The sequence below is a fragment of the Schistocerca gregaria genome, chromosome 9 (assembly GCF_023897955.1).
Source record: "Schistocerca gregaria isolate iqSchGreg1 chromosome 9, iqSchGreg1.2, whole genome shotgun sequence".
Classification (NCBI taxonomy): domain Eukaryota; kingdom Metazoa; phylum Arthropoda; class Insecta; order Orthoptera; family Acrididae; genus Schistocerca; species Schistocerca gregaria.
The window spans coordinates 163,116,091-163,134,993 of NC_064928.1; the positions used below are offsets into that span (position 1 = coordinate 163,116,091).

At 42.8% G+C, this 18,903-nt stretch overlaps 1 protein-coding gene across 1 annotated transcript in view; it reads right to left on the reverse strand.

Annotated features, from left to right (window-relative positions):
• LOC126291562 (uncharacterized) overlaps positions 1–18,903 on the reverse strand; it is a 194,908-nt gene that overhangs the window by 18,673 nt on the left and 157,332 nt on the right. Inside the window, exon 9 of the mRNA XM_049985078.1 lies at positions 12,658–13,036. Coding sequence (XP_049841035.1) covers positions 12,658–13,036 — 379 coding nt within the window. The remainder of the gene's footprint in view (positions 1–12,657; positions 13,037–18,903) is intronic.

Here is an 18,903-nt window from a genome sequence, read left to right on the forward strand (position 1 = left end):
AAAAGATCTCTTGCGTTTACGTTGCAGGTATAAGATGTATGAGATGATGATGATAGTTTTTGACTGCAGGCACTTTTCTCGAAGAACCATCTCATGGACTATCTTTCAGTGCTCCAAGCGAATCCATCTTGCAAAATGGATGGCTAAAGCCATATATGTATTTAAAAAGTTCACATCCGAGACGTGGTTGAATTACGACGGCAAGAAGACACTACAATTTGTTAGACTCGTATTTTCCTTGCAAGTATTCACGGCGAACCACAGTCTTCTGTCTCTTCAAAAGCCAAAGCACCATATTTGGATTTAAGAATTCTTTCATAACTTTTGTGTGTTTTTATCAGATCGTTGATAGTGGTACCCCGCCGTGTGTTGCTTTACAAAAACTGAAAAATCGTCCAACGGTGTGCTTCGAAGTGAGCTCTCAGCGCTGAGAAAAGACAGAGCAATGCATAATTTTGTCTACATTATTTCGAGATCGCTGGCACCACCGGTGCATCATGGACACAATCTCTGGCAGCACGCCGTTGTGGTGACTTACGACACAAAATCACAAAGTGTCCACTGGCTATAAAGCAGACAGTCAATAATATTGCATAATAATACTGCATAATAATATTGTACAATGTCACTGACATTCTCCCTAGACTGATCCATAATACTGTATTTTGTCTGTTACATGGTGCAACAGCGTGCGGTTCAGAATGTTGGGCGACAAAAACGCTGCTGCTGCCATAATTGCTGTACTTTGTTGCACGCAGAAAAAAAATGGCGAATGAAAAACTGGTTCAAGGAATGTCAAAGATCACTCACGAAAACGTGTGGAGAGAATTGGAGTTAAACAGGAGAAAAAGAGATTACCATAACTTTTTGGTTGTGATGGATGAATGTTTCATACATTACTAGTTGCTCTTCCCCTGTCCCGGATATATTTCCGCGGACGTCCATATCCCCAACCTCAAAAAATAAAATAATACAATGAGGGACGCACTTCCACCAAGCCTGCACTTATTTATAATCTATTATTCTATGAAACCTTACTACTCTCAATTCTTTCAAGGACTAGAAATTTACAAATGCAGTTTCATGCATGCATGAAACCTTACTACTCTCAATTCTTTCAAGGACTCGAAATTTACAAATGCAGTTTCATCTTAAAGTATTTGAGATATAGTTATTTAAGGTGACTTTGCAGGGCCTAGGTGGGAAATGCTAAGTTAGCCTACTTTATGTGCCTTTATCTCTGGAACCAGGGTAGAAACACACTAAATTTTTTTACAGGTATCTTATCCATGTTACTTATGTCTACTGAACCAGCATTAAGAGAGTAGGTACAAGAGGAGGAGAGATATACACACACACATCACAAAAAGTTTTGCATCACCTCGGTTCCGAGAGTTCCGAAACCTGTACAGAAAATTGGAAGAGAGATCAACGTAAACATCATTTCCGTTTTTTTAATTGCTCATGAAAACCACACGTTGCATGTTGTATCACCATACAGTGAGACCTTCACAGGTGGTGCTCCAGATTGTTGTACACACCAGTACCTCTAATACCCAGTAGCACGTCCCCTTACATTCATGCAGGCCTATATTCGTCGTGGCATACTATCCACAAGTTTATCAAGGCACTGTTGGTCCAGATTGTCCCACAACTCAAGGGCCTTGGGCATCCCTCAGAGTGGTTGGTGGGGGTGGGGTTCATGTCTGGAGAACATGCTGACCACTCTAGTCGATCGATGTCGTTATCCTGAAGGAAGTCATTCACAAGATGTGCACGATGGGAGCGCGAGTTGTCGTCCATAAAGACGAATGCCTTGCCAATATGCTGCCGATATGGTTGCACCATCGGTCGGAGGATGTCATTCACGTATCGTTAGCCGTTAGCGCGCCTTCCATGACCACCAGCGGTGTACATCGGCCCTACATAATGCTACCACAAAACAGCAGGGAACCTTAACCTTGCTTCACTCGCTGGACAGTGTTTCTAAGGCGTTCAACCTGACCGAGTTGCCTCCAAACACGTCTCTGACGATTGTCTCGTTGAAGACATATGAGACACTCACCGGGGTAGAGAACGTGATGCCATTTCGAGTGGTCCATTCGCCATGTTGTTGGGCCCATCTGTACCGCACTGCATGGTGTCGTGGTTGCAAAGATAGACCTCGCCATGGACGTCGGGAGTGAAGTTGCAGGTCATGCAGCCTACTGCGCACAATTTGAGTCTTAACACGACGTTCTGTGGTTTCACGAAAGGCTTTATTCATCATAGTGGCGTTGCTGCCAGGTTTCCTCCGAGCCATAGTCCGTAGATAGCGGTCATCCACTGCAGTTGTAGCCCTTGGGCGGCCTGAGCGAGGCATGTCACCGACAGTTCCTGTCTCTCTGTATCTCCTCCATATCTGAACAACATCGTTTTGGTTCACTCCGAGACGCCTGGACATTTCCCTTGTTGAGAGCCCTTCGTGGCACAAAGAAACAATGCTGACGCAATCGAACGGCAGTATTGACCGTCTACGCATAGCTGAACTACAGGCAACATGAGCCGTGTACCTCCTTCCTGGTGTAATGACTGGAGCTCATGCATGGTTGTTTACATCTTTGGGCGGGTTTAGTGACATCTCTGAACAGTCCAACGGCCTGAGTCTATGAACCAATATCCACAGTCAATGTCTATCTTCAGGAGTTCTGGAAACTGGGGTGATGCAAAACTTTTTTGATGTGTGGTAATGTATTTTCTATTATGCTGTTTTTATTACAAATTATTGTACATATAATGCCGTAGACATCTATCTATTCAAAGTATTGCCATAGTTGTACTTTAGTACGTGCAGTATATCATAGTTAAATAGCTGCGAAAGTTTCTTATAGCTATCAAAAGTAGTTTTTGATATAAAGGAACACAAAGCATAAAAATTTCATTTTGAGAAAATCACATTTACAGTTTAAAATGTCAAAAACATCCAGCAGCATAGTCAGCATCATCATCATCTTTAGCAGCTTCCTGTTCTGAAAGTTTCATTCTTCTGACTGATGTTCCCTGTTTGGTGATGAAGTCAGCTGCACGCTGTGCCTTAGCGAGTCTCAAATTGTCCAATAACTTCAATCCGTTTACAGTATGGTAGCCTGGAGTGACGTTAAGATGTTTTAGTACTCTTACTCTTCCCATGTTTCCATTATTAAATGTTAATACAGCATCACTAACTTGCCCGTTAGTGTACTGAGCCCTAAAAAACATTTTTGTGCACTCGTGTCCAGATAATGTTATTGAATGACTCGTTACGAGTCTGTGTTCGCCCATGTAGACACTTTCGGAGGTAATCTGGGTGAGCTAGGTCCCTATAAATAGGTTTGAGAGAGGGAGGGAGGTAGGGAGGGAAAGAGAGAGTGGGGAAGGTAGGAGGGGTAATTAAAAGTGAATTAATACTAGAAGAAATGTTTAGATACTTTTGGGGTTGCAGAAAAGGTAATAAAGGGGAAGAGAGAGATGAATTTGAAAAATAAATAAATAAAACAACGCTATTCTTAATAAAAAGGAGCTAATGATCAATTACTTTTATGTATTCAGGCAGAGAGTAATTGAAATATGAAAGTAATATGCAAAAAAAAATTAAGAGAAACGTATTACAACTAAAAGGGTAATGTGAAGGTAACCTATCCTATTTTTATTTCGTCGTGTTCAATATTTTTTCATTGCCAAGTTAGTTCCCACTAGCTCTCACTGACAGAAAATTGTGCAGAGGAACAAGTAACGAGAGCTTTCACTGCTGTAATATCTTGTCTAGAATCCCCCCATCATTTCTGACATCAATTATGCATCTTAGCGTGGAATCTAGGCGGCATTCGATGTAACTGCCAGAAGAGGCAACTTCCTCTCAGGCATGATTGCCGAAGGGTGTCTGCGTTAACCGTTTGCATCTGTAGCCAGCTACCTGATAGTGTCCATATAACCACCGCCCAAGTATTTCATTCGGTTCATATCAGCAGCCTTTGTCGGTCAAGCTATGCTGTTGAGTCCATGCCAGACAGCTGTTGCTGAACAAATGCGGGCTAATGCACAGGTGAATGGTCTTGCTGAAAGATGCATTCGCGCTGATGACAGCATCACATTCTTCAATATGTGGGCGTACTGGCTGCTATAAAGAGTTCACTCAATTCTACGAAGTACGGCGCTGTGTAAAAACAGGCGGCAGTCTCGCTCTTTTCGTATGGCAGAGCGCCAGGCGACCCGGCCTCTGTCTCGCCTTGTCACAAAAACATCGTCTAAGGCGCCAACCTCTCTCTTCCCACAGAAAGGAAGTGACATTGTTGAGCAGTGGCATTTAATCTGCACTAAACACTGAGATGACAAATTAATGGCGTATCTCCTAATATAGTATCTGACCACCTTTTGTCTGACGCAGTGCAGAAACTCGAAGCGACACGGACTTCGCAATTCGTTGGAAGTCTCCTGCAGAAATTTTGAGCCATGCTGTCTCTGCAGGGTGTTACAAAAAGATACGGCCAAACTTTCAGGAAACATTCCTCACACACAAATAAAGAAAAGATGTTATGTGGACATGTGTCCGGAAACGCTTAATTTCCATGTTAGAGTTCATTTTAGTTTCATCAGTATGTACTGTACTTCCTCGGTTCACCGCCAGTTGGCCCAATTGAAGGAAGGTAATGTTGACTTCGGTGCCTGTATTGACATGCGACTCATTGCTCTACAGTACTAGCATTAAGCATATTAGTACATAGCATCAAGAGGTTAGTGCTCATCACGAACGTGGTTTTGCAGTCAGTGCAATGTTTACAAATGTGGAGTTGGCAGATGCCCATTTGATATACGGATTAGCACGGGGCAATAGCCGTGGCGCGGTACTTTTGTACAGAGACAGATTTCCAGAACGAAGGTGTCCCGTCAGGAAGACGTTCGAAGCAATTGATCGGCGTCTTAGGGAGCACGGAACATTCCAGCCTATGACCCGCGACTGGGGAAGACCTAGAACGACGAGGACACCTGCAATACGAGGCAATTCTTCGTGCAGTTGACTATAACCCTAATGTCAGCGTCAGAGAAGTTGCTGCTGTACAAGGTAACGTTGACCATGTCACTGTATGGAGAGTGCTACGGGAGAACCAGTTGTTTCCGTACCGTGTACAGCGTGTGCAGGCACTATCAGCAGCTGATTGGCCTCCACGGGTACACTTCTGCGAATGGTTCATCGAACAATGTGTAAATCCTCATTTCAGTGCAAATGTTCGCTTTACGGATATTCCAACGTGATCAAATTGTAAATCAAATTGTGATCAAATTGTGATCAAATTGTAAATTTTCACAATCAACATGTGCGGGCTGACGGGAATCCGCACGCAATTGTGCAATCACGTCATCAACACAGATTTTCTGTGAACGTTTGGGCAGGCATTGTTGGTGATGTCTTGACTGGGCCCCATGTTGTTCTACCTACGCTCAATGGAGCACGTTATCATGATTTCATACGGGATACTCTACCTGTGCTGCTAGAACATGTGCCTTTACAAGTACGACACAACATGAGGTTCATGCACCATGGAGCTCGTGCACATTTCAGTCGAAGTGTTCGTACGCTTCTCAACAACAGATTCGGTGACCGATGGATTGGTAGAGGCGCACCAATTCCATGGCCTCCACGCTCTCCTGACCTCAACCCTCTTGACTTTCATTTATGGGGCATTTGAAAGCTCTTGTCTACGCAACCAAGGTACCATATGTAGAGACTCATCGTGATAGTATTGTGGACGGCTGTGATACAGTACGCCATTCTCCAGGGCTGCATCAGCGCATCAGGGATTCCATGCGACGGAGGGTGGATGCATGTATCCTCGCTAACGGAGGACATTTTGAACATTTCCTGTAACAAAGTGTTTGAAGTCACGCTGGTAAGTCCTGTTGCTGTGTGTTTACATTCCCTGATTAATGTGATTTGAAGAGAAGTAATAAAATGAGCTCTAACATGGAAAGTAAGCGTTTCCGAACACATGTCCACATAATATATTTTCTTTCTTTGTGTGTGAGGATTGTTTCCTGAAAGTTTGGCCGTCCTTTTTTGTAACACACCGTATAACCATCCATAATTGCGGATGTGTTGACAGTGGAGGATTTTGTGCACGAACTGACCTCTCGAATATGTCCCTTAAATGTTCTGTGGGATGCTTCTCGGGTGGTCTGGGTGCGTAAAGCAATCACTCGATTTATCCAGAATGTTCTTCAAACCGATTGTGAACAATTGTGACCCGGGGACATAGCGCATTGTCATCCACGAAAATTCTATCGTCGTTTAGGAACATGAAGCCTATGAATGGCTGCAAATGGTCTCCACGTAGCCAAACATAGCATTTAGTCATTGATGGGTTCAGTTGGGACACGTCCACTCCATATAAAAACAGTCTACATCTACATAATTACTCTGCACTTCACATTTAAGTGCTTGGCAGAGGGTTCATCGAGCCACAATCATACTATCTCTCTACCATTCCACTCCTGAACAGCGCGCGGGAAAAACGAACACCTAAACCTTTCTGTTCGAGCTCTTATTTGATGATCATTCCTACCTATGTAGGTTGGGCTCAACGAAATAGTTTCGCATTCGGAAGAGAAAGTTGGTGACTGAAATAGATCTCGCCGCGACGGAAAACGTCTTTGCTTTAATGCCTTCCATCCCAACTCGCGTATCGTATCTGCCACACTCTCTCCCTATTACGTGATAATACAAAACGAGCTGCCCTTTCTTGCACCCTTTCGATGTCCTCCGTCAATCCCACCTGATAAGGATCCCACATAGCACCGCAATATTCTAACAGAGGACGAACGAGTGTAGTGTAAGCTTTCTCTTTAGTGGACTTGTTGCATCTTCTAAGTGTCCTGCCAATGAAACGCAACCTTTGGCTCGCCTTCCCCACAATATTATCTATGTGGTCTTTCCAACTGAAGTTGTTCGTAATTTTAACACCCAGTTACTTAGTTGAATTGACAGCCTTGAGAATTGTACTATTTATCGAGTAATCGAATTCCAACGTATATCTTTTGGAACTCATGTGGATCACCTCACACTTTTCGTTATTTAGCGTCAACTGCCACCTGCCACACCATACAGCAATCTTTTCTAAATCGCTTTGCAACTGATACTGGTCTTCGGATGACCTTACTAGACGATAAATTACAGCATCACCGGCGAACAACCTAAGAGAACTGCTCAGCTTGTCACCCAGGTCATTTATATAGATCAGGAACAGCAGAGGTCCCAGGACGCTTCCCTGGGGAACATCTGATATCACTTCAGTTTTACTCGATGATTTGCCGTCTATTACTACGAACTGCGACCTTCCTGACAGGAAATCACGAATCCAGTCGCACAACTGAGACGATACCCCATAGGCCCGCAGCTTGATTAGAAGTCGCTTGTGGGGAACCGTTTCAAAAGCTTTCCGGAAATCTAGAAATACGCTATCAACTTGAGATCCCCTGTCGTGCGAATAAAGAGCTAGCTGCGTTGCACAAGAACGATGTTTTCTGAAACCATGCTGATTACATATCAAAAGATCGTTCCCTTCGAGGTGATTCATAATGTTTGAAGCAGTATATGCTTCACAACCCTGCTGCACCATTATGGAGCCACTACCAGCTTGCACAATGCCTTGTTAACAACTTGGTTGCATGGAGTCTGCGCCACACGGGTCTTACCAACTGAAATCTAGACTCATCTGATGAGGCCACAGTTTTCCAGGTGTCCAGAGTCCAACCGATATGGTCACAAGTTTAGGAGACGCGCTGCAGGCGATGTGGTGCTATCAGCAACGGCACTCGCGTCGGTCGTCTGCTGCCATAGCCCGTTAACACCCAATTTCGCCGCACTGTCGTAGGTTGCACATTGATTCCTGCGGTTATTTCACTCCGTGTTGCTCGTCTGTCGCCACTGACAAGTCTACGCAAAGACAGCTGTTGTTGGTTGTTAAATGCAAGTCATCGACAACTGCATTGTCCATGGTGAGAAGTAATGCATGAAATTTGGTATTCTCGTCACATTCTAGACACTGTGGATCTCGGACTATTGAATTACCTAACAATTTCCGAAATGTAATGCCACACGAGTCTAGCTCCAACTACCATTTCGCGTTCAAAGTCTTAATTCCTGTCGTGCAGCCATAATCACGACGGACGATTTTGCACACAAATCACCTGAGTACAAATGACAGTTCCGCCTATGCAGTACATTCTTATAGCTCGTGTACGTGATACTACCGGCAACTATATATGTAGATATCGGTGTTCAATGGTTTTTGTCGCTTCAGTTTTTAACAGTTTCTATTTTCCTCACTAACAATATTAATTACCGATTTCACCATGTGCAACCTAAGGGAATTTTATTAATTTGTTGTTGTTGTGGTCTTCAGTCCTGAGACTGGTTTGATGCAGCTCTCCATGCTACTCTATCCTGTGCAAGCTTCTTCATCTTCCAGTACGTACTACAGCCTGCATGCTTCTCGATCTGCTTGGTGTATTCGTCTCTTGTTCTCCCTCTACGATTTTTAGCCTCCACGCTGCCCTCCAATACTAAATTGGTGATCCCTTGATGCCCCAGAACATGTCCTACTAACCGATCCCTTCTTCTTGTCAAGCTGTGCCACAAACTTCTCCCCAATCCTACTCAATACCTCCTCATAAGTTATGTGATCTGCCCATCTAATCTTCAGCATTCTTCTGTAGAACCACATTTCTAAAGCTTCTATTCTCTTCTTGTCTAAACTATTTATCGTCCATGTTTCACTTCCATACATGGCTACACTCCATACAAATACTTAAATCTATATTCTATGTTAACAAGTTTCTCTTCTTCAGAAACGCTTTCCTTGCCATTACCAGTCTACATTTTATATCCTCTCTACTTCGACCATTATATTATTTTGCTCCCCAAATAGCGAAACTCCTTTACTACTTTAAGTGTCTCATTTCCTAATATGATTCCCTCAGCATCACCCGACTTAATTCGACTACATTCCATCATCCTCGTTTTCCTTTTGTTGTTGTTCATCTTATATCCTCTGCTATCTAGTTTCTGTACAAATTGTAAATAGCCTTTCGCCCCCTGTATTTTACCCCTGCCACCTTCAGACTTTGAGAGTATTCCAGTCAACATTGTCAAAAGCTTTCTCCAATTCTACAAATGCTAGAAACGAATGTTTGCCTTTCCTTAATCTAGCTTCTAAGGTAAGTCGTAGGGTCAGTATTGCCTCACGTGTTCCCATATTTCTACGGAATCCAAACTGATCTTCCCCGAGATCGGCTTCTTTCTCCTGATAACGACGTCCTCTTGAGTAGTACCCGCCCGGAGATCCGAATGGGGGACTATTTTACCTCCGGAATATTTTACCCAAGAGGACGCCATCATCATTTATCCATACAGTAAAGCTGCATGCCCTCGGAAAAAATTACAGCCGTAGTTTCCCCTTGCTTTCAGCCGTTCGCAGTACCAGCACACGCAAGGCCGTTTTGGTTAGTGTTACAAGACCAGATCAGTCAATCATCCAGACTGTTGCCCCTGCAACTACTGAAATGGCTGCTGCTCCTCTTCAGGACCCACACGTTTGTCTGGCCTGAGGTAGCTCAATGGCTACCATTGTTAATTTAGGCACCTCTTTTTATACTGTATCCGAAGCGTGATGATAATAGGTATAGATATGCAATATTTTCGGCACAGAACATAGGATATTGCAATGAATAAGCACTTCACTGCCTTCCTTTTAGTTTTACTCTTACCACAGTAGCGAACGGCTTGTACACTGGCACTTACCATTGGAAAGTCCCTCTGAATAAGGTACTAATTCCACAAAGATTTGTGGTCGCTAGCTCTGAAGGAGCAATTTACTTTTATTCTTTCTGAAGTAATTTAACTTTTACTGGAATGAATTTAATTTATTTCAACTAATTTTCGAAATTCTACATGGAATCAGGATGTTCTGCAAGCTGTGAGATTCTGAGGTAGCACAATGACTACCATCTTCAAATTTTGTAGTTACCTGCTAATGCAACTTATACAAATGAGATTAAGTGAAAGTAATCTCAAGATTTGAAGCATTAAATGAAATAGCACCGCCAACTTTATATCCACACTAATCAATTTGAAGCTGTCTCTTTTCCACTAAACATACTTACGACAATCTTTCACTAACGGTAATATTTACACAAGATTATTCAAAAAAGTTTCAAAGGAGTTAGGAGTAAGTTTATAGCTTTAGGATAATGAATTTAACAGGTACGGTATTATTAAATAACAGTGTATGAAGTTAGTGACTGTAATACTAATTATATTTCTATTCATTTACATTATGTGTCTCAGATTCCAGGCAGTATGTTTCGGGACATTATTTTTAAAAAACTTCAAATGTTTCCCAATTAGCATGTTTTCCGCGCTCTTTTGCAAATTATACCACAAGTATTACGAAATACTGAAATTAGTTCATTTTACCCTCAATAAAAACCGGTTCACCAACTCCACTCGCCGACATGCACTCGCACACCATTACATGTCCACCGCCATACTTGACAGTATTCCCTTTCTTTTATCAAGACCTTCCGTTTTGCAATGCGGCCGGCCGTGAAAGTTGCCTGTTCTGAGCACGTATTGTTTCGGGCTGCACTTTCTTCAGATACCTTTGTCAATCTCATAAGTGAGTTTTGGAGCACATACGTTGCGATCCTTTTCCGTTTTTCTGAAGATATAACTCTCTTCTCGCAAGGAAAACGTTCTTGGACGTCCCCCCGTACGCGATAGATTCTACATCTACATCGATACTCTGCAAATTACATTTAAGTGCCTGACAGAGGGTTCATCGGACCACCTTCACAATAATTCTCTATTATTCCAACTTGGTACAGCGCGCGGAAAAAACGAACGCCAATATCTTTCGGTGCGACCTCTCATTTCGCTTATTTTATGATGATGATCGTTTCTCCCTATGTAGGGCGGCGTCAACAAGATATTTTCGCATTTTCGCATTCTGAGGAGAAGGCTGGTGACTGGAAATTCGCGACAACATTCCTCTGCATCTGTATCATTTTAGTGACACTCTCTCCCCTATTTCGCTATAATACAAAACGTGCTACCCTTCTGTGAACTTTCTCGATGAACTCCGTCAATCCTATCTCGCAAGCATCCCACACTCCCCAGCAGTATTCTAAAAGAGCAAGGACAAGCATAATGTAGGTAGTCTCCTTAATAGATCTGATGCATTTTCTAAGTGTTCCAATTTACATTGTTCGTAACTGTAATTGTAAGTATTTAGTTGAACTTACGGCCTTTATATTTGAGTGATTTGGCGTGTAACCGACATTTAACGGATTCCTTTTAGCACTCGTGTGGATGGCCTCACACTATTCGTTATTTAGGGTTAATTGCCAAATTTCGCACCATACAGATATCTTTTATAAATGGTTTTGCAATTTGTTTTGATCTTATGACGACTTTACTAGTTGATAAGCGACAACGTGTGTGCAAACATCCGAAAACGGCTGCTCAGATTGTCCCCAAACTCGTTTTTATACGTAAGGGACAGCAGAGGACGTATAACATTACCTTGGGGAACGCCAGAAATATGTCTCGAATATGATTGTTAAGTACTGCATCAGCATACTGTGGAAGGAACCTGACGATACAGTCTCGATCAGAAGGCTTGTTTTATTAAGTGATTTAAGTTGCTTCACTACTCCGAGGATATCTACTTCTACGTTACTCACGTTGGCAGCTGTTCTTAATTCGAATTCCGGAATAATTATTTCGTCTTCTTTGGTGAAGGAATTTCGGAAGGCCTTGTTTAGTGTCTTTGCTTTGGTAGCAGTTTCGTCGATAGTATTTCCATTTCTGTCACGCAGAGAAGGTATCGACTGTGTCTTTCCGCTAGCATACTTCACATACGACCCGAATCTCTTTGGATTTTCTGCCAGATTTCGAGACAAAGTTTCGTTGTGGAAACTATTATAACCATGTCACATTGAAGTCCAGATCGCCAATCTTGAGAATTTTGAGTCTGTTTAAATTTGGCATGTTTGTTTCGTTATTTCTGCAACAGTGTTCTGACTCGTTTTGTGTACCAAGGAGGATCAGCTCCATCGTTTGTTAATTTATTTGGTATAAATCTCTCAATGGCTGCCGATACTATTTGTTTGAATTCAAGCCACATCTGGTCTACACTTTTATTATTAATTCGAAAGGAGTAGAAATTGCCTCTCAGGAAGGCGTCAAGTGCATTTTTATCTGCATTTTTGAATAGGTAACTTTTTTCGTATATTTTGGAGGATTGTCAACTCTATCTTCCTCCCGGGATCCTCTAATTATATCTTAAACTATACTTTTCTTCATTTGTAACACCCCAGCAATTTTACACCTTTCGCCTTTAGCATGGTGAAAAATTATTAGCTGTCGCTGTTCGAATGTGCTCCCTCTTCCTTCGCGGCCCATCGTTACTTCAGGTGCACACTACCTCGCTGAGTTTTTACGTTCACACTGTCCGTGGCTCCCTACACACGACCTCTTAATTTTCTCTTAATAATAATCAAAGTGATTTAACATAACTTGAAAACTACGGTTACAGTTAAATCTAAAAAATTTTATAAATTTTTTGATCACATTTAAGCTGTTACCTTACACACTTCCGCTTCCCTCAGCCTCCGGCGAACCGTGTCACTGGAAGCAGGGAAGTTGGTCTCTCGCCGCAACTGCTTCGCGCTTAGGAAAGGAAGCTGCCGGCTCTTACGCACGAGCTCAGTGTCCTCCTGCTGTGTGCTCCGCCTCTTCCTGCCTGAGCCGGGAATTCTGCCGGTAGTGCCTCTTTTGACATAATTCCTCCACCATCTGTTTGCGGTAGTGTGCGGCACGCCCTGGCTCCTACCGGCACATCTAATCGAATGTTTGCCCCCTTCGATCAGAGCGACGACTCTCTCTCGAACTGACAGCTTCCAGTGAGCCATTGTAACTGACTGCCCGCGACGTGCGATCTGCTTTCCGCTGTCACGCTGACACCTGGGGAGGAAGTAAACACATTGCCTTGACAGCGACGATTCTGTCTTGAGTTTGTAGTCATCTGTGCGTTTATGTGTGTGTCACTGAATAAAAAAATTATAAACTAGTTCTTAAGAAACTTACTTGAATTTGAACAAATAAGTAATAACTGTACCGCAAAGTTGCTGAATGCCACTAGTTGGCGGCGATAGAAGACACGTGTCCAAATCCGGCGTGTCTAAAATTGATACACGGTGACAATTATTCAATTACATGAAAAAAACGTAAATTAGTTAGTGAAAACACTTTATTCAACATATGAACATCATTACAGGTATGCGGATTTAGGTTATGACACGTTCGATATGCCCGCCATCACTGGCGATGATCCGGACAGACATAGCGAAATTCTGCATGACGCACCAAGGTATCGGAACATTGATGCTGTCGATGACCTCCTGAATAGCTGTTTTCAGCTCGGCTATGGTTTTTGGGTTATTGCTGTACACCTGGTCTTTAATATAGCCCCACAAAAAGGAGTCGCATGTGTTCAGATCCGCAGAACATGGCGGTCAATCGAGGCCCTTGCCAGTGGCCTCTGGCTACCCCAGAGCCAGAATGCGGTCTCCAAAGTACTGCTCCAGGACATCAAACACTCTCCTGCTTCGATGGAGTCGAGCTCTGTCTTTCATGAACCACATCTTGTCGAAGTCAGTGTCACTCTGGATAATGGGGATGAAATCATCTTCCAAAACCTTCATGTACCGTTCGGTAAGTCACTGTGCCATCAAGGAACATTGCACCGATTATTACATGACTGGACATTGTACACCATACAGTCATCTGTCGAGGGTGAAGAAACTTCTGGATCGCGAAATACGGATTCTCAGTCCCCCAAATGAACCAATTTTGCTTACTGCCGAACCCACCCAAATGAAAGTGGGCTTCCTTGATAAACTTTTCAGAAGTTATGACGACTTTATTTCACACAGTTCTATATTTGTCAGCCTGTATACCTAAATAAAAATAGAAAATCTGTCTGGCCGACCTCCTTCTGCAGGTGGGACTAAGGCGGTGAAATGGAGGTCACCAATTCGAATTTGGTCCTTGGCTGAACCACAGTAACATGCATGTTGTTAACCAAAAGGAAACAGAATCGGGTACTGGAAATAGCTACATCTTATATGTACGTAAGGCAGCTGTCGGTTTGTCCTGAATACCATGCATTTATTGAATCCTGTCTAGCTGTAGCCTCTTGACATTTTAAGATTCGATCCATCACATAGGTAGATATTTAATGCATAGTTCCCAGTTCACGGGCAACTTCCATTCCAATAGTCATTCTTGAGATAAGATTGTATAGTTTTGACAAAACATGTTACTGCAGCTTAACAGCTCTTGTGTGAATGCAGAAAACTCAAATTTGCCAGACATGTGACACGCATGAATGGCAAGTCAATTCATCAGCATATTGCAGATGTTCACTGAATCCTGTGCAGCTGCAGCTAGGCTTACAATGGAGGACAGGCCGTGTGGTCGAAGAAAATTTCTTTAAACGCATTTGACATCATCAGCATGACAACAGAGAAGTCAACATCGGATCAATATACTATGTCTGACGTCAGTCATAAACACTTTTGATAACACCTCAGTTTCACTCATCCATTCACAATCAGCACCATGAGTATATCACAATTAAGCCAAGGTCAGTGATGAACTCGTTTTTTGTCTGTTTTTAATAGTTATGTTTGTTACTAGCAATTAGCATTCCGCGACTGTTCAGAGGCCTCCCAAGACTTGGTGCTGCGCGGGGTAGCCACGCGCCGTCTTGCCACAGTTTGCGCAGCAGCGTGTTGAACATGCATGCTTCAACAGTTCACTCAGGAAGTCATGGATTATGCCAGGGCTTCGGCTACCAATCCGAACAGGAATTTTGAACTTGGTGCAGGTACTAGATGCCAGATAAACGATGATGAGGTTATTGCGGTCACTACAGGATCTGGTAGGCACATGAGTAGAGTTGATGAATTTGCAAGCAGCTGTCCATCAAAGGCAGTTAAGTCCCATTTGCTGTTTACCACTGGAATTCCAGCTAGTGGTCGAGCGAACAGCTGGAACTGGCTGTACTACTACCATAATGCCACGGCGGGTGTGACGTCGAATAATGTGGTTGTACATATTCCCCTGAAGACACCAGTGGCGTGCAAATACGTGGTGTTAGGTGTTGTATGGTGCTAACTTATCTGGCGAAACTGCGACAGTTGCAAAATCTGTACAGACGAGAGAGGAAGGGGTGCTACTATTAGCGGAAGATTAGTAATGACGTGTCACAATGACCAAGGGTAAGCTCCAGCAATGTCAAGAGTGGGGTAGTCACCATATATCAACTTGCGAGCTTGCCATGAGTGGAAGCACTTGCCTTGTTCAACTCTTTGGGGGTAAAGCGGAGGGACAACCTTGACAGGAAGAAGTGATCAAATCACAACTATACTTTCAAAGAAAGGATATACTCTGTGTGCAACAATGTGGCGGTGGGTGCTATTTATTATGAGCAAGGAATATTCAAGGGAGCACAGCATGTAGAATTGTGAGGTATATTAATCAACAGTAGGATGTGTGAAATTACGGAACCCATGTTTCATTTACCAGTTACTATGAAAGGAGTTACTCCGTTGAAAGTAACATAGTAACAGTAACAGCAGTATTGACCAGACAAACCTCTATAGAAATTTTCAAATGAAAACCTTACCTTACTTAACAACACATGTGAACTGAGCCTGGACTATTCATTAAGTCAGATGTTAACATCTTAGGAGGGATGGATCACTGCAGCGTATTGTCGCAGTGTGTGGAACAGTTTCGATATGAGACAGACAGGCCAGGCGACTGTGGCCTTGAGTGTCTCAATTCTAGCACCACAGGGCCTCCGATTTTGCTCTGCCTACCACTTACACATCTGAAATGACGAGCCGAGCAAAAACCCGATGCAGTGGTAATTCAAGTTCCTGTAGATTCGATTCTCTAAACAAGGGATGAAAGACATATTTGTGGAGCCAGAAATTAATATAGTTATTTGCATAATAGTTGGGGCTATCCGATGTAGTATTACATACTTGTTTTACAGATTAAGGGTGGAAGTAATTACAATAGAGAACTGGACCAGGGCAAGACCTAAAGGACTGGGTCTTCTCTGTGTAAGAGGACAGTGTAGTTCCGCTATTCGTCTTTGAACAAAAGTTATAGGTCTTTAGCAAAATTAATGAGCAGTAGTGTGTAAGCTAACACGGAGTATTGCATTAACAGCTTCAAGTCAGCAGCTGTCAATGTAACAGTGTAACAGGGTGATGCCACCACACCAAGGCAAGTTATGGGTGACTTCATTAGATACGTTTTAGTGAAACAAATCAGTGCCACAGGCACACGATTCAGTCTGAATTTCGAGGTAGAGGATCATTTCTTGTCACCAAAATCCAGCAGCACTACCACAGCACCAGGGCTATGCCGGAGAGCGAGATTGATGGGCCACCACCAGAAGCAGCCGTGGGTTCGAGACTAGGGTGCAGCTGCCACCGGCACTAAGTCCTACACAGGACTCAGTGTCACAGCCCCACCAACTTGCTGTCTGTGCCTGCTGCTGCTGCTGCTGCTGCTGTTGTTGACACTGAGTTCTTAGTAGAGCTCGCTGCCACCATGCCAGCTGTGGTCGTACCCTGTGCATGGCAGTCTTCGCATACTGCCGCAGTAACGCGAGCAGAGAGAGGGGCCGTGCAGGCTCTACGACACTGAGGATAGGACTTCACTGTTGAAGTCAATGGCTGTGTTCCCTAAAGGCTGCTGAACTACCATGCGGCTTCCATCAGCGAAGTACAGTGCCGACGCAGCAGCCAGGGCAGAAGCCACCCACATCTCAGCATCAGCCGGGGACAAGAAAGAGGTGTGGTGGCTCACTTCATCATGTACTGAAGTCAATAAAAGTTATTCGTATCTGTCCATAGGGTATCCACTGGACGAGCTGATCCACCACTCACACCAACCCCTTTAGTAGGAAGGATACAGCTTGTTATCTCAGATGGAGAGTTATCCATACATGTAGAAGGAACTTCAAGTGCATCCTAGGGAAGCTGTATATTAATTACCATGTCGACAATATTAGTATAACCAATGAGTTATTGCACATAATGTCATTATCCATAATTTAGTATGGGCTGTAAAAATCACTCAAATATTCCATTGGATACCGGTAAGATTTCAAAGTGGTGCAAAAATTGGAAACTTGCTTTAAATGCTCAGTAATGTAAAACTGCACTCTTCCCAAAATTGAGAAAGTAGTATCTTTTAATTACAATACCAATCTACATCTATACTGATACTCCCGAATCTAACTTATGGCGCACAGTAAAGTGTACCCCGTACCACTACTACTAATTTTCTTTCCCATTCCACTCACAAACAGAGCAAGGAAAAAGAGACTATTTATATGGCTCCATATCAACCGCAATTTCTTGCATCTTATCTTCATGGTCCTTCTGTGCAATGTACATTGGAGGCAACAGAATCATTCTGGGGCCAGCTTCAAATGCCAGATCCCCAAATTTTGTCAATAGCATTCCCCTAAAAAGAATGTCACCTTCCCTCCAGAAATTCCCATTTGAGTTCCCGGAGCATCTCTGTAACACTTGCATGTTGTTCGAACTTACCAGTAGCAAATCTAGCAGCCCACCTCTGAATTACTTCAACGTTTTCCTTTAATTCAACCTGGTGTGGCTCCCAAACACTTAAGCAATATTCAAAAACACATCAAACTAGCATCATGTATGGAGTCTCCTTTACAAAAAACCAGACTTTCCTAGAACTATACCAATAAATTGAAGTAGAATGTTCACCTTCCTTAGCACAGTCTTCACATGCTTGTTCCACTTTGTATCACTTTGCATTGTTATGGTCAGATATTTAAATGACATTACTCCATCAAGGAAGATACTATTAATGCTGTATACAAACATTATGGGTCTGTTTTCCTACTCATATGCACTAACTTACATTTTTCTACATTTAGAGCTAGCTGACATTTATCACACCAAGTAGAAATTTTGTCAAGGTCATTTTGTATCATCCTACAGTCACTCAACTTCTACACCTAACCATACACCTCAACAAACAATCACAGACGGCTGCCCACCCTGCCCACAAAGTCATTTAAGTATATGGAGAATAACAGCAGTCCTATCAACTTTCCTCCTGACGGTACCCTTGTCTCTGATGAACTCACCATTGAGGGCAACATACTGGGTACAACAACTCGAGAAGTCTTCAAGCCACTACTCACATATCTGTGAACCTATTCCATATTCCTCTACCTTCTTTAACAGCCTACACTGAGGCACCATGTCAAATGCTATCTGGAAATCCAGAAATATGGACTGATTCACAGTTGGAATCGGTTAACTCACACAAATACACATATGTAACAATACATAGGAACATGAAATGACCAGTTAGGCTTAGTAGGTGTATCAGGCAGCAGCCTTTGGTTCTTTGGTAGAACACTAGGGAAGTGTAATTAGATTACAAAGGATATCGCAAATAAAATGCTTGTGTTATCCGAAGTGTCTGCTGTAGGCGGTGCACAAATAGCTCAGCAAAACAAAAAAAAATTATTTAAATAGAGAGGAACACACTTCAACTTAATATTGACAAATCTTGAGAAGCATGAAACAAACTAAACTTGTTTGTTTAAGCACAGTCAGTCTTTCAGCCTTGGAAGGAAAAAACAAAGTTCTGCAGTTCTGAACTATTTTACTAAAGAAAAAAACCCAAATGAAGTCTTCTGAATACAACATAGAAACATTCCACCTGTCTGGTAATGAGAAAAACGAAGTGCTGTACTG